This window comes from Lepidochelys kempii, chromosome 11 (assembly GCF_965140265.1).
Source record: "Lepidochelys kempii isolate rLepKem1 chromosome 11, rLepKem1.hap2, whole genome shotgun sequence".
NCBI classification, from domain to species: Eukaryota; Metazoa; Chordata; order Testudines; family Cheloniidae; genus Lepidochelys; species Lepidochelys kempii.
Window position 1 is genome coordinate 12660403 of NC_133266.1, and position 16023 is coordinate 12676425.

The window sequence follows — 16023 nt, forward strand, 5'->3', positions numbered from 1 at the left end:
CGCGCCAACCCGACTATAAACCGGACTTTCAATGAAGATCAGAAATGCCAGTTAATAGAGCTTTCCAGTTGGTGAAGTGCTGGATAAAACAGCTTTTACTCTGTGTGTGTGTGTGTGTGTGTGTGTGTGTGTGTGAGTGCACGCGCGCACTGAAAAGATAGGAAATTCCACAATTAAGGTTGCCTGTGCAACCTTAATTTAGCCCCTTAGTGCATATGCATTACAATACAGTTTTTAATTGCATGATCACATACTATTTTTTCCACAAGACCCCTGCCTCACTCAGTGCACAGGATGGATGGTGCTCACTGCACAGATGACTGTTACTATTACTTTTTACACTGAGAGTGTGGCCCAGGTGATATTTCCTGCACAATATTCATTCCCTGCTCTAAATATAGAATTATTAATTTCCTCATGGGCATCTCTATGGCACTCATCACTATTATATCTGAGTGCTTCATAAACTCTAAAGACCTTACCTTCCATCACTCCTGCAGAGTAGGGACATATTATTATCCCATTTTACCAATGAGGAACTGAGGCACAAGGAGATTAAGGCCAAAAGTGTCCACTAATGTTGAGTGCTCAGCTTCAGACACTAAGGGCCTGATTTTTCATAAGAACATAAGAGCATAAGGACGGCCATACTGGGTCAGACCAAAGGTCCATCTAGCCCAATATCCTGTCTTCCGACAGTGGCCAACGCCATGTGCCCCAAAGGGAATGAACAGAACAGGTAATCACCAAGTGATCCATCTCCCATTGCTCATTCTCAGCTTCTGGCAAACTGAGGCTAGGGACACTATCCCTGCCCATCTTGGCTAATAGCCATTGATGGACCTCTCCTCCATGAATTCATCGAGTTCTTTTTTTAACCCTATTACAGTCTTGGCCTTCACAACATCCTCCAACATCATTTTAGAGTGCTTGGCCGTTTTATACCACTCGATATTCTCAATGCACAGCTCCCATTCACTTCAGTTGCCATTTTATGAGCAGGTGAGTGCATTTCTGCAAATGCGACCTATAAAATACAGCACACACAGTTAGCAGACACCAGTAAAAAAATGTGGTTTAAGGGACTTGACCAGCATCACCCTAGAACTCTGTGGCAGAGGCAGGGATAGAATTCGATTCTCCAGGAGGCTAATTCAACCATTTTAACGACAAGATCATCCTTTCTAATGAGGTCCAAAGAGGCCTGTAAACAAATGTGGGTCCCACAGCCAACAGCCCCATTCACAACACAGTCTTGATACTAAGTGCATGTGATGGACCTGGTCTGGGAATGTGAGGCCAGGGTCTTGTGGAAAAAATATTAGTGATCATGTAACAAAGACTGTATTCGCAAAAAGAAAAGGAGGACTTGTGGCACCTTAGAGACTAACCAATTTATTAGAGCATAAGCTTTCGTGAGCTACAGCTCTAATAAATTGGTTAGTCTCTAAGGTGCCACAAGTCCTCCTTTTCTTTTTGCGAATACAGACTAACACGGCTGTTACTCTGAAAGACTGTATTGTAATGCATATGCACAAGAGGGCCACATCATAAACTTGTTAGCTGCAGTAGCTACAAGATGGTAATAACTGAGAGAGATTGGAGGAAAAACCTGTTTTTCTTTCTTTAGTCAGTTTGTTTCCTTTTTCATTTGACAACACTTTGTGACTAGTCTGTCAGTGTTTCCCCTGTAGAGCCAGGCAATTCTATGTATGGGTGTCCCATTGCTAGAGGGTGATGGAAAGAGAGGACCTGAAGCTTCTTTTAAACAACTTTTATGAACTGACTGGGAGCTGCCCAAGGTAAGCGCCACCTGGCTGGAGCCTGCACCCTGAACCTCCTGCCCCAGGTCAGAATGCCCTCCCGCACCCCAAACCCCTGCTCAAGGTTGGAACCCCCTTCTGCACTCCTCCCTCTCAGAGCCTGTATCCCAGCCCTGAGCCCCCTCCCGGAGTCTGCACCCCCTCCTGCACCCCAGCCCCCTACCCCAGCCCAATGAAAGTTAGGCAGGGTGGGGGAGAGTGAGCGATGGAGGGAGGGGGATGGAGTCAGTGTGGGCATGGCCTCAGGGAAGCCGGGGCAGCAGAGGTTTTTGGTTTTGTGCAATTAGAGTGTAGAGTTTTTGTATGTATGATGTCACTTCCATTCCATTCAATCTCTTACCTGTAGAAGATGCAGATTGTGTAGCAGAGGTATCTCCTGTAAAAGAATGAACATCTTACAATGCAAACCTCAGATAATTATTTTTCAACAACCTAGTTTTCTACAACTACCCATCCAAATCAAACTGATTTTTTAAAGGAAATTGTATCTACTTAAAAATCTCTCTTCTATCTGGAAACTTATTCGCTGCTGCATCTGCAAAATGGCAATAACAGAGAGATTGGAGGAAAAACTGTTTTTCCTCTATTTAGTCAGTTTGTTGCCTTTTTCATTTGACAACACCTTGTGATTAGTCTGTGTTGGGGGGGGCAGGGGTTCTGGGGGGCAGTCAGGAAGGAGGGGGCAGTGGATGGGGTGGTGGGGGGCAGTCAGGGGCAGGGATTCCAGGGGAGGTCGGGAACAGGGGGCGGGGGGGAGGGTCCTGGGTGGGGATGTCAGGGAACAGGGGAGGTTGGATGGGGCAGGAGTCCCGGGGGGGGGCGTCAAGGGGCGAGAAGCAAGGGGGAGCAGAGGCACAGCCTGGCACAGCCTCCCCTAACCAGCCCTCCATACCATTTCTGAAACCCGATGTGGCCCTCAGGCCAAAAAGTTTGCCCACCCCTGGATTAGAGGAAAAAGCCCTATTTTTCTCTGTGTAGTCAGTTTCTTTACTTTGGGCAGTTGATAACACTTTGTGCCTAGCCTGTGGCAATGATTCCCCTGTAGAGTCAGACAATCAGTTCCACCCCCATTCTTTGTATGGGTGTCTGTAGCCAGACAGTCAGCCCCCCCCCCCCTCAGACCAGCATTGCTGGAAACACAGGAGGAAGCAGGAACAGGGCACTTAACATATATTCCAGCACAGCCTTTGAAGCTGTGAAAGCACAGGTGTGCTGCTACAATGTGCCTCTGGGAACAGATACAAGGATTAAGCTCACAGCAGGCAGAGGCCCTGTGACAGACATGGCTCTTAGCCCCAACTAAATAGCGTGATGCACACACACCAACATCCTAGTTGGGAAAATATTTACCCTGATAAAAGAAATGTCCAGTAGTCGACACTTATTGTTTCTCTCCTTTGCAAGTGTAAACTACTCTTGTGAAAGCTGGCGTCACCCCGACAGACCAGCCTCAATTTGGCATAAGAAAGGAGAAAGAGAATAAAGGAGTACAGAGGTATAAGTAGGGGACCTACAGCACCATGATTTTTGAGTGCTTTTCACTATCTATCTGCTGGTCAGATAAGTGACAGCCTCCCAAGGCTTCTGCAGCTAAGAGGGTCCCTACGCCTTGTCCCTTATTCGTCTTTCCGCGGAATTGAGTGACCGATCCTGGCTTGGCACCGCTGGAATCGAGAGATGCAAGGAGGGTAAGAAGCACCCACACCTGATCTCCTATCTTTAGTGTACACATATTTTGAAATAGAGCTCTATATTTTGTTTTCTTTCTTTGGGATTGTGGCTTCAGTTTTGTAACTTGTTTGTGTGTGTAACATCTCTACATTTAAATAAGTAGGCACTAGCAATTTTGTAACCACATGATTAGAATCTAGCTTAATAAATTTTGGTAACCATTTATGCATAAGCCTGACTTGTTTTCTCTGGTTTACTGTAAAGCAGCCAACACAATTAAAGAACCTCAGCCGTTTTGGCTCTAAAGCCTGGCCATTAGGTGAGAGTACTAAGAGCCTAGCGTTGAGTTGTGCCGCCTCCACGGGGCAAACTCTTGGGGCACCTGTCAGTCAATCCTGGCTGCCCGCTGCGAAGGAGCTCTGAGCTCTAGCAGTTAAAGTCACGGGTGTGGAGAGGCTCTTAGTGCTGCCATTGGGGCACCTGTCAGTCAGTATTGACTGCCCGCTGCGAAGGAGCTCTGAGCTCTAGCAGTTAAAGTCACGGGTGGTTAGGACCTTGGGGCATCCGTCAGCCTAGCCCGGGCTGCCCGCCGCGAAGGGACAGTGCGTCCTAGCGGTTAAAGTCACGGATGGTATAAACGGGCATAGCTGGCACCTCACCAAACATCCTTGGCCGTCGGCTAACAGTGTCCCACTGCTAGACGGGACGAAAATGGAGGACTTGAAAGCTTCCTTTAAACACCCATTATAAACTGACTAAATTTGAAATTGATGTCAGCTACTCCGTTGAGCTTCACAATTAAATCATCATCTTTATCAGTTATATTTTACAATTCTTTTCTGTAGCAAAGTATTTTTGATTATGATTTTAAGATATATACTTATCAATCAGCTCCATTCTTCCCGCTTACCTGTCATAGTTATGGGTGCCTGGGTAGTGGTGGGTCCCTGGGTAGTGGTACTTTCTGTAAAATAAGAAACAAATCTTTAAATGCAAGCCACACTATGGCATCCTAGTAAATATATATAGACATTAGACCTGACCTGACTAAATTTGAAATTGACGTCAGCTACTCCGTTGAGTCTTCACCATTAAATCATCATCGTTCTCAGTTATATTTTACAATTCTTTTCTGTAGCAAAATATTTTTGATTATGATTTTAAGATATATACTTATCAATCAGCTCCATTCCTCCCGCTTACCTGTCGTAGTTATGGGTGCCTGGGTAGTGGTGGGTCCCTGGGTAGTGGTACTTTCTGTAAAATAAGAAACAAATCTTTAAATGCAAACCACACTATGGCATCCTAGTAAATATATATAGACATTAGACCTGACCTGACTAAATTTGAAATTGACATCAGCTACTCCGTTGAGTCTTCACAATTAAATCATCATCATTCTCAGTTATATTTTACAATTCTTTTCTGTAGCAAAATATTTTTGATTATGATTTTAAGATATATACTTATCAATCAGCTCCATTCCTCCCGCTTACCTGTCGTAGTTATGGGTGCCTGAGTAGCGGTGGGTCCCTGGGTAGTGGTACTTTCTGTAAAATAAGAAACAAATCTTTAAATGCAAGCCACACTATGGCATCCTAGTAAATATATATAGACATTAGACCTGACCTGACTAAATTTGAAATTGACGTCAGCTACTCCGTTGAGTCTTCACCATTAAATCATCATCGTTCTCAGTTATATTTTACAATTCTTTTCTGTAGCAAAATATTTTTGATTATGATTTTAAGATATATACTTATCAATCAGCTCCATTCCTCCCGCTTACCTGTCGTAGTTATGGGTGCCTGGGTAGTGGTGGGTCCCTGGGTAGTGGTACTTTCTGTAAAATAAGAAACAAATCTTTAAATGCAAACCACACTATGGCATCCTAGTAAATATATATAGACATTAGACCTGACCTGACTAAATTTGAAATTGACATCAGCTACTCCGTTGAGTCTTCACAATTAAATCATCATCATTCTCAGTTATATTTTACAATTCTTTTCTGTAGCAAAATATTTTTGATTATGATTTTAAGATATATACTTATCAATCAGCTCCATTCCTCCCGCTTACCTGTCGTAGTTATGGGTGCCTGAGTAGCGGTGGGTCCCTGGGTAGTGGTACTTTCTGTAAAATAAGAAACAAATCTTTAAATGCAAGCCACACTATGGCATCCTAGTAAATATATATAGACATTAGACCTGACCTGACTAAATTTGAAATTGACGTCAGCTACTCCGTTGAGTCTTCACCATTAAATCATCATCGTTCTCAGTTATATTTTACAATTCTTTTCTGTAGCAAAATATTTTTGATTATGATTTTAAGATATATACTTATCAATCAGCTCCATTCCTCCCGCTTACCTGTCGTAGTTATGGGTGCCTGGGTAGTGGTGGGTCCCTGGGTAGTGGTACTTTCTGTAAAATAAGAAACAAATCTTTAAATGCAAACCACACTATGGCATCCTAGTAAATATATATAGACATTAGACCTGACCTGACTAAATTTGAAATTGACATCAGCTACTCCGTTGAGTCTTCACAATTAAATCATCATCATTCTCAGTTATATTTTACAATTCTTTTCTGTAGCAAAATATTTTTGATTATGATTTTAAGATATATACTTATCAATCAGCTCCATTCCTCCCGCTTACCTGTCGTAGTTATGGGTGCCTGGGTAGCGGTGGGTCCCTGGGTAGTGGTACTTTCTGTAAAATAAGAAACAAATCTTTAAATGCAAGCCACACTATGGCATCCTAGTAAATATATATAGACATTAGACCTGACCTGACTAAATTTGAAATTGACGTCAGCTACTCCGTTGAGTCTTCACAATTAAATCATCATCATTCTCAGTTATATTTTACAATTCTTTTCTGTAGCAAAATATTTTTGATTATGATTTTAAGATATATACTTATCAATCAGCTCCATTCCTCCCGCTTACCTGTCGTAGTTATGGGTGCCTGGGTAGTGGTGGGTCCCTGGGTAGTGGTACTTTCTGTAAAATAAGAAACAAATCTTTAAATGCAAACCACACTATGACATCCTAGTAAATATATATGGACATCAGACCTGACCCTAACTCAGAGAACTGACATGAAGGTTTTAACTTCCTTGCAAAAGGAAGATGTGCTGTTCTTGACCGTTTGTTATGGTAATGTCCCAAATATTAACATATACATTGAATGTTCTCATATTATACTCCTGGGGGCATTCTGCACTAAAAATCAAAAATTCTGCACCCAAAAATTAAAAATTCTGTGCACAATATTAAAAATTCTGCAAGTTTTGTTTGTCAACATAATGCTACACAATCACACCAGTTTCAATTATTTTGGTAATTAATTTCAAAATACCTGCCAGCAAGTATGTCTGTAACAATACAGACACACACATTAATTCCCCCAGGAGCAGAGAGTTAAAGAAACCATCTGACAACCCAGTTTCTGTTTCTCCGCTCCCTTCACTACCACTCCCGAGCCCAGCCATGACCACCCCTCACCCACCCCAGACATCTGCACCTTTCCTCCCCCAGAGCCCAGGGATCCAGAGGGAGAAACAGCCTGATGCTTGGTCCCAGGTTTGGACTGATTTTTCTGTGCACTGCCCTCTCCTTCCCTCAGGGCATGCTCAGAACTGCAGCTGCCAGGAACTCTCTAGTTCCCTTCCCCTCACCTCAGCATAGTCTTCTATGTGCGAGCTGGGCTCTGGCAGGTTCAGTAGCCCCTAGTGGCAGCTAGTAGCATTGAAGTCCATTTCTGTGGGGGAAAGGAAATTCTGTGCGCATGTTAATTTCTGCAAAATTCTGCATTGCGCAGTGGCACAGAATTCCCCCAGGAGTAACGTTAGGATAAGATATATTCATTGAAAACACTAAGGGGCATCAGAGGAAACAAACCCTAGGATTGTCAGTGCCATGTGTTCAGCAGCAGCTGCAGCAGGTTGGCAGACCCCAAAGAGCCGTAGCCTCCTTGCAGATCATGCTAGTGCCCCACGATGAGTTGCTCAGTAATAATGATTTTTCTTCAGCGTCATAGCTGTGCCTGATGCTTGAAACATCCGGTGTACTCATCCCCACTCCACTCCTATTCCTTCTGCTTACCTGACATGGCTGTGAAAGCTGCAGCAGAACCTCCTACCAAAGAGCTAACTACATGACATCTCTGGAGATCAGCTCTGATTTTTACATACATAATATTCCAGGTGAGTAGCCCATGGGAGTTAGAACTCCCTACAAAGTGAGAGATGGGATGTTCTTGTCTATTTGTTATGCTTATGTTTCAAGTGTAAACATTTAAAGTACCCGTGACCAGGTTTGTGGACAGCTTGTTTATCAAAACCACAAGGGAGATTCAGCCGGAACAAAGTCCTGCTCCTATAGCACCAAAGACGAAATTCACCAGGTACTGTGTTGACTTACCACAGTGATATTATCACTATTATTTAGACTAATAATTCTTTTCCACAGAACTATATTTGTGCCTGGTGTTTTTATGCCTTTGACATTTTTATTCCTTCTGCTTAGCTCTTGCAACTGCAGAAGGTGTGGGGGAGATACCTCCTATATATGATTTCTGTCGCCTTTTAACAGAAACCTCACAACCGCAGTCCAGTAAACATATACTGACGCAGGGACCCTACCAACAGACACATATGGAAATACATATCAGTACTTTTAAAGGAACCTCCACCAGCCTAAAAATCTTACTCATGGCTGACATACACGTTACCTGCTATCGTTACAAAATGGCTACAACTGAAAGACTAGTGCAGGGAAAATGTTTTCTCTGTTTAGTTTATTTACTCCATATATTTGACAGCACCATGTGTATAGTCAGTTTCACTATTTCCCCTGCATAATCGGTTTCTTCTTTTGTTTATATGGGTCGCACACTACTACAGAGTGAGGAAAACAAAGGAAACACAATTTTAACTCCACAGAATTTGGCCAGGTGGCACAGGGACTTATATAGGTTCTGAAATTACTGTAAAGTCATGTTTTTAATTGACTGGATTTCAAGTGAGTAATGTGCTCTTTGATATCACCAGCAAATGTCCTGGCTATTCACCATTATATCATCAGTAGTTGCACGTGTTATTTACAATTATTTTTCAACACCCAAGTTTTCTAGCGCCACATGTTTAAATAAAACTCTGGATTTTTAAAAAGAACTTCCATCTACTTAAAACCTGCTTCTATCCAAAAAAACTTGTTACATGCTTTATTTGCAAAATGGCTTTGACAGAGAGATTTGAGGGGAAAAAAATCTATTTTTCTCTATGTAGTCAGTTTCTTTACTTTGGGCAGTTGATAACACTTTGTGCCTAGCCTGTGGCAATGGTTCCCCTGTAGAGTCAGACAATCAGTTCCACCCCCATTCTTTGTATGGGTCTCCCACTCCCTAGGCGGTGACGAAAACGGAGGACCTGAAAGCTTCCTTTAAACACCTTTTATAAACTGACTAAATTTGAAATTGACGTCAGCTACTCCTTTGAGTCTTCACAATTAAATCATCATCATTCTCAGTTATATTTTACAATTTTTTTCTGTAGCAAAATATTATTGATTGTGATTTTAAGATTCATACTTATCAATCAGTTTGACTCCTCCCGCTTACCTGCCCTATTTATGGGTGTCTGGGTAGTGCTACTTTCTGTAAAATAAGAAACAAATCTTTAAATGCAAACCACACTATGACATCCTAGTAAATATATATGGACATCAGACCTGACCCTAACTCAGAGAACTGACATGAAGGTTTTAACTTCCTTGCAAAAGGAAGATGTGCTGTTCTTGACTGTTTGTTATGGTAATGTCCCAAATATTAACATATACACTGAATGTTATCAGGTTATACTCCTGGGGGCATTCTGCACTAAAAATTGAAAAATTCTGCACCCAAAAATTAAAAATTCTGTGCACAATATTTAAAAATTCTGCAAATTTTGTTTGACAAAATAACACTACATAAACCAACCTGCTGCAGCTGTAGGAGTTGCAGTTGATGAACAAATGAAAACAAATATCCACATCACTAGAATATTAGGATAAGATATATTTATTGAAACCACCAGGGGGCATCAGAGGAACAAACCCTGGGATTGTCACCGCCATGCGTTCAGCAGCAGCCTCCTTGGAGTTGCAGCTGATGAACTAAAGAAAACAAATATTCACACCACTATAACAGCGGACATCGGCTCTGATCATAACTCGGGCAAGTAGCACATGGGAGTTTTAACTTCCTAGAAATTGGGAGATGTGATGTTCTAGCCCAATTATTATGCTCAGGCTCCAAAAGGTAACAAGCATTGGTAGGACAAATTTATCTAAATCCTTAGGGGGTATCCGTGGGGTCACCACTTAGGACCTTCAGAACCAAGGGTGAAATTCACCAGCTACTCCACAATTTTATGAATACAACCAATAAATATATTATTTATTAATCATTACTATTTGTCTACATCATATTTGTGCTTGTAAGCCCCAGAGTGAGCAATCTCTACTGTGCCTCCTCAATTTCAAAACCCAACTTGACAATCTGATTAAAACATAATTTATATATAGCCCTCAGGTCTGATCCTTACTCAGGGAAAAATCACCTGTGGGAATTTTAACTTCTGAGCAATAGGACAAGTTCACCAGCTATTTGCTGGATCTTCACCTTTGGGGTTGTAAGTTAATTGGGGCTCGGATGGTCTTTTTGTTCCATCCGTACAGCGCCTAGCACTGTAGGATCATGGTCCATGATAGGGGCTCCAAAGTCTACCACAACACAAATAATTAGATAAATCAATGTTACCAACAGATTAAGTGTTATTTATTATCAATAATTATTTTTCTACAGCATCATATTTGTTCCTCCTTCCTTTAAGCCTCGTAGTATAGGCAGGGCAGGCAGCACCTCTTCTGATTAAAGTTGCTAAACACTTCTATTATAGGACCTTGTTTTCAACTGCTTGTAACTTTGCCAAACTTCAACTGTTTGGACTGAAATTTTCCATGCTGGGTAACTGCCTCAGGCTGAATTCTTGTGGACAGGAGCCAGGGACTGGGATCAGAAATGGGACTGGCTGGATAAAAAGACTGGGACAAAGAGCCAGAGGCCTGGGGAGGTGATTGGACAAGGACTCCAGGGAAGGATTCTGGGACCTGAAGCTTCCTTTAGATGTATTTTATAAATTAACTAAATTTCAAATTGACAGTATCTCTTTAATATTATCAGCTGGTCTGTTGGTTCTACACAATTAAATCATCTTTGGCATTATTTACACTTTTTCAATAGAAAAATATTTGTGACAGGTGATTTTAATACTTATCAATAGGGGTGGCAGAATTCAATTTTTTAAAAATAATTTTGATATATAATATAGATGTTTATTTTTAAGCTTTTTAACATTTTGGATCATTTAAGTTTTCACAGGTCGGGGAAGTAATGGGGCTGGTGTCAAGAAAGCTTTTAATGACAGCAGGTGGTAAGATTAAATAAGTAAAAGTTTTATAAACCATAAAAACACACTGTTATCATTATGTATCAAAATATATGAAGTAAATATTCTTATATTAAACTCTAAGAAGGTCTCAAGTAGCATTTTTTTTCTTTGCTTATCTGTACATTTCAACTAGTATAAAAGGAAATATTTTTTCTTGTTTGTCTATTTACGGTGAAATTGAGGTTTACCAACATTTAGCAATAAAAATGTAATCCTTCCAAGCCTACTAATCAGTTAATTCCATTCCTCCTGCTTTTCTGATCCTAACTCAGATAAATAGCGCATGAAAGTAAATTTCCTTGAAAATGGGAGATGTGATGTTCTTGTCCATTTGTTATGTTAATGTCCCAAATATTAACATGTAAATTAAATGTTATCACAAGTTGCAATAATATATATTTATTGAAACCACTAGGGGACATCAGTGGGAACAAATCCTGAGATTGTTGTCAGTGTTAACATCTGAAGTAAATGTAACTGTAGATTGAAATAACAGAGTTCTCTAAATTACCAGATATCGTGTGGGAAGAAAATATGGTACTATCAGCACCATTACCTTCCATTTCTTCTGCTTAACTCTTGGTGCTGGGGAAGGTGTGGGTAGAAAGAAGTTTTATAAAAGAGTAAAGAACTCCTAAAATGGAAACCTCACTACAACAATCTGGTAAAGATATATTGAGCAAGGGACAGACTCAGTCCAGATTGAAGCTAAGGACAAAACTTCTGTAAGAACAGGCTTTTCTTTTGAAATTACCATGGAATGAACTTGTCCCCATACTTGATTAACATTACAAATGCTAACATGTAAACTACAGATTAACACATATTTTAAAAAATCATATTCTAGTTCCCGTTTGAATTTGAGGAAGATTGACTTAGGTCTTATCCTGTTCCTGCTGAAGCCACCAGCAAAACTCTCCTTGACTTCAGTGGGATCAGGCCCATAGTACATTTTATTTAAAAAATGGTCCCGGTCTGAAAAGTGACTAATGAATAATAACACCTTTTCACTCAGCAGCTCCTGTGTCTCTGGACAGCAAACCATGAAACACCTAAATCAGTAGTTCCTGTTGGAAGTCTGCTGTATGTTCCTGTTGCAGGGGCAAAACTTGACTCTAGTTTTATCTGTGCAGCTCTGCCTTGTGTGAGCAAAACAACCCTTAAACAAACAAACAACCTTATTGTTTTTTCAGACCCAGATGTGAGTTTGCAGTGCTGAGTTGGGAATGGGAGTTTTCAGTTGTAAACTGACCACATTTGGTAAGGAGCCACTGAGTTACAATAAACATGGTACCCTATTATGCTATTTGTACAGTCAGGTTTTGGAGTAGAATTTCACTAGAGAATTTCAGCCCTTTTAGGTATCCTTAACTGTTGAATTTGATGAAAATGTGGTATTGTTTGGGTCTAGAAAAAAGGAAAATAAATCTTAATAGGCATGCTGGTAAATATATTATACTGACATAGGCCCAGATTCTGATCTCAGTTCAACAGATTCTGGGGAAAATTGTTCCCCATTCGTCACGGTAGTACCCACACTCACTTTCACCCCAATGTTCTAATTTCAAAGCCATGCACGTAGGTTGCCAGTGAAAGTGAGCTAGTGTGGGGTCCCATCTGGGATACAGGAGACCACTAGGCCTGCTCCAAAGAAGCCCTGGCCTGGGATCCTTTCAGAAGCTGAGTACATCCTAGCAGCAATTGCAGGCTAGAAATGAAGCCAGTTTGCAGCTTCTGGGGACAAGCGATCCACAGGAGAGGAGTCTGGACCATGGGTAAGACTCAACTGAGAGGGGAGGAGAGGGACCTGCCCCTTTTCCCTCCCGCACTCTCTGCCTGGAAATTAGGAAGAGACATGGTGGGGGAGCTGCTGGGACTGTTTTGGAATTCCAACTGGAGAGAAAGCAGGCGGTGACCACACCCCAAACTGAAGAGGGAGGTAGGAAGTGGTCCTGGGAAGGCTGGTCAGTGCACCAGGAAGAGGTGACTGAGACATTCCTGGTCTCTCCCCTTTGGGCCCTGGGTCCCCCTACTTACCCCTCTTTTCCCTCTCCCCTGTCTGTCTGGGAGAGCTCTGGGGCACCAGGGAATTGATGAGCCATGGTTGGCCCATTGGTCCTGTTGGCTTCTGATTGAAACCTGCTACAGGAGGCTTAATATAGGTTTTGTCAACAAGATAGCCCACACTAGTGAGTTTCAGTCCCTTATTTTAATGAGCAGCCATCTGATTTCAAAAGCAACAGAATTAGATTAGATTTGAGGTTTGTTGGCTTAATTCCCAAAGAACAGGTGCTTTGCATTCTCTACAGGATTCACTTCCATATGTATTAACCTTAACCTGAAGGAAGGCCATACCCCTGTGTTATCAGCACCAGCTACTGCAGACAAAGATTTCCATTAAACCTCGTCTAGACTCCACAAGGGTGGAGGAGGTTTTACATATTTAAAGGTAAATTTAAGGCTCAAGCACAATGCCAAATGGACACCCATGGAGACTGAAATTATGCATTTAGCCACAGAACTGGTTCAGAACAGACAACAGCTTCCCACTGCCTTCCCTGCATGCTTGCCAATCAGCTCCTCCTCGTCCCTCCTAGTGCCTCCTGTCCGCTGTGACTCAGCTGTTCAGCGGCATGCAGGAGGTGCTTGGGCGGAGGAGGAGTGAGGGCAGGGCGTGCTCAGGGGAGGGGTTGGAATGGGGCAGGGGGCGGAATGGGGGTGGGAAGAGGCAGGGCTGGGGTGGGGACTTGGGGGGAGTGGGGGCAGGGCCTGGGGCAGAGCAGGGATTGAGCACCCCCTGGCAACTCATAAAGATGGCGCCTATGCATGAGGTATTGCTGCCCTGAAACAACTCAAAAGGATTTTCATTTAAAAATTAAAGATTTGGGAACAAGCACAGCAGTTCCCATGTCTCCATGCTTATAATATATATTTATAGGTCATTGGACTGTTCGCTATTCATGTTCGTACAGTGCCTAATACATTGTGAGTGCAACTGGAAATTATAATAATACCACCTAGCTCTTATGCAGCATTTTTCATCAGCAGATCTCAAAGCAATTTGTGATGGCATTGGAAGAAATGAATGTGTCACAATGACTGGTTTATCTAATGCATTGTGTGTGTATCACCATAGTCACTGAGATTGTGTCCTCCTCTCACATTACTCTAAATCAGTGAAGACCTTCAGACAGCTGCCATCCAAGCACCTGCTCTTTCCCACCCCTCCTTTTTCTCCTACATTAAAAGAAAAATCAGGAAGGAAGGAGTTAAGGCTGATCCTCTGTCTCATGTTTATATCAGTGGCAATGCTCCAGTCAAATAAAGTAAGTTAAAGATTGACTCTCAGCTTTTACTTTGCAGATTCCTGGCTTTTGTTGATTTGATACTTAATTAGATGTAACCCTGGATATCAGATACATATCCCTGGCCCCTTATCATTTATTGTGTACCCAATCCCAAGCCTTCAAACTCAACGGAAAACTCCCATTGACTTCAATGGGGCAGGATCAAATCCTGGGTGAATCAGATGGTGTGGAGCTGTTTTTTGTGAAGATTATTCTTTCAGGGATTAAGTGTTTTGCTGAAATAAGGGACACCTACAGCACTCCGTTCTCCTGGAGCTGAAGTTGAATAGTTACTTATTTACTAATGAAAATAGCCCTGCTTCTTATCTTTTCTAATGAAGGGTTAATCTCTGTGCTCCAGTACATAGGTCATACAAACAGATTGATGCACTAAATTAATTTAATCACAAACAACAATGTTTTTGTCTGGGTCTGTGAATGGGTAAAACTTGGTTTCAGTTAAATTTTTCCACCCCTTAATTAATCAGAAACTAGAAGCGCTAAAATGTAACCATTCTTCTGCTGAATATTGCGTTATTTTAGGAACCATCTTAGTAAATGCACCACTAGGAAAATGTTATCCATTCCCTGTGTAGATGAATTGGGTTGTTATTTAATAGTCCCAGAATAGAAGATAGCGTTTCTTACCTGACTTGGCACAGGAAGCAAAGCTAAGCAGAAGGGCGAGAGATACGTAGCCTTTCATTTTTGAGGCTGCTCTCAGGTAATCCTACGAGGAAGTGGTTTCTCTCCTTATGTCTGCTCATTTAAAATTGTTCTAACGGGTACAGAGTTCAACCTCTAACTGACGTCGGAATTGCAAATGGCAGCAAATGGATGATGTTAATTTATTTTAGCTTCCTCTTTAGACTTTGAGACAGACTGATGCTAGCTTGCTTAATACCAACAATTAACTTGCTGTAAACTGACGGCACTTTAAGCCTCAGCTCATAATTGCATTAGTCATATAAGCAAATGATTCTTTCCATATGCTCAGTGGGATACAAATTCTAGGCCAAGACATACAGAAAAGTAAAAGGTAACAGAAAACAGCTGGCGTTTGGAAGCCACAGAAATGGGAGTTGGATTGAGCCTGAACAAAGCAGATTTGTGAAATAAACACTCTTTATCCTCAACTCCTGGCAAGATGAGTGTTAGCATAACCAACTGTCGACATAATCGACTGTGGGGTCAATTATAAATTTCTTTGCTGCTGTTTAAGGTTTGAAGTTGCTCTGCTAGGCCTGTAGGACTGGGTTCAATCTGTCTAGAAGGCCTTTCCTAAGAATGCATAAAGCTTAGCCTCGAGGCCTGAGTCAGAGTCGTAGCTCTATTACTTGCTCTGGGAAATTAAAATGTAACGTCCCTGGTCTCCTTTGCAGGCACCTCTTCCCTATGCGTAAGCCCTCAGATTTCTTTGGGAACATGGAACCACAAGGGTCTGGGGGAAGAGGGGACAAGCCGTCACCAGATACGTGAAAACCCTCTATATATTTACATAAACGAAACAGAGCCACCCAAATTAGAGCATCAGGAGTGTGGGCACCCCACAGTTCTAATAATAATTGTCTGATATCTGGAGGTCCAGAACTCATAGTCCCACCCCAACCGCCTGAAACCCCCATCCTGAGTCCAGTTAGTGATAGGCAAGGGGCACCAAGGGGCAACTCAACG

The 16023-nt window shown here is 41.9% G+C and overlaps 1 protein-coding gene across 10 annotated transcripts in view; it reads right to left on the reverse strand.

The window, feature by feature from the left end:
• MUC13 (mucin 13, cell surface associated) overlaps positions 1-15119 on the reverse strand; it is a 34240-nt gene extending 19121 nt beyond the window's left edge. The window contains exons 1-10 of one of the 10 annotated variants that reach the window (XM_073304695.1): positions 14998-15119; positions 6456-6509; positions 6163-6216; positions 5870-5923; positions 5577-5630; positions 5284-5337; positions 4991-5044; positions 4698-4751; positions 4405-4458; positions 2164-2199 (exon numbers count right to left, since the gene is read on the reverse strand). In XM_073304695.1, the coding sequence (XP_073160796.1) occupies positions 2164-2199; positions 4405-4458; positions 4698-4751; positions 4991-5044; positions 5284-5337; positions 5577-5630; positions 5870-5923; positions 6163-6216; positions 6456-6509; positions 14998-15055 (526 nt within the window). In that variant the 5' untranslated portion in view covers positions 15056-15119. The remainder of the gene's footprint in view (positions 1-2163; positions 2200-4404; positions 4459-4697; positions 4752-4990; positions 5045-5283; positions 5338-5576; positions 5631-5869; positions 5924-6162; positions 6217-6455; positions 6510-14997) is intronic. The other 9 variants (XM_073304696.1, XM_073304697.1, XM_073304698.1 and 6 more) reach the window with 9 other exon arrangements.
• Positions 15120-16023: the final 904 nt, after the last annotated feature.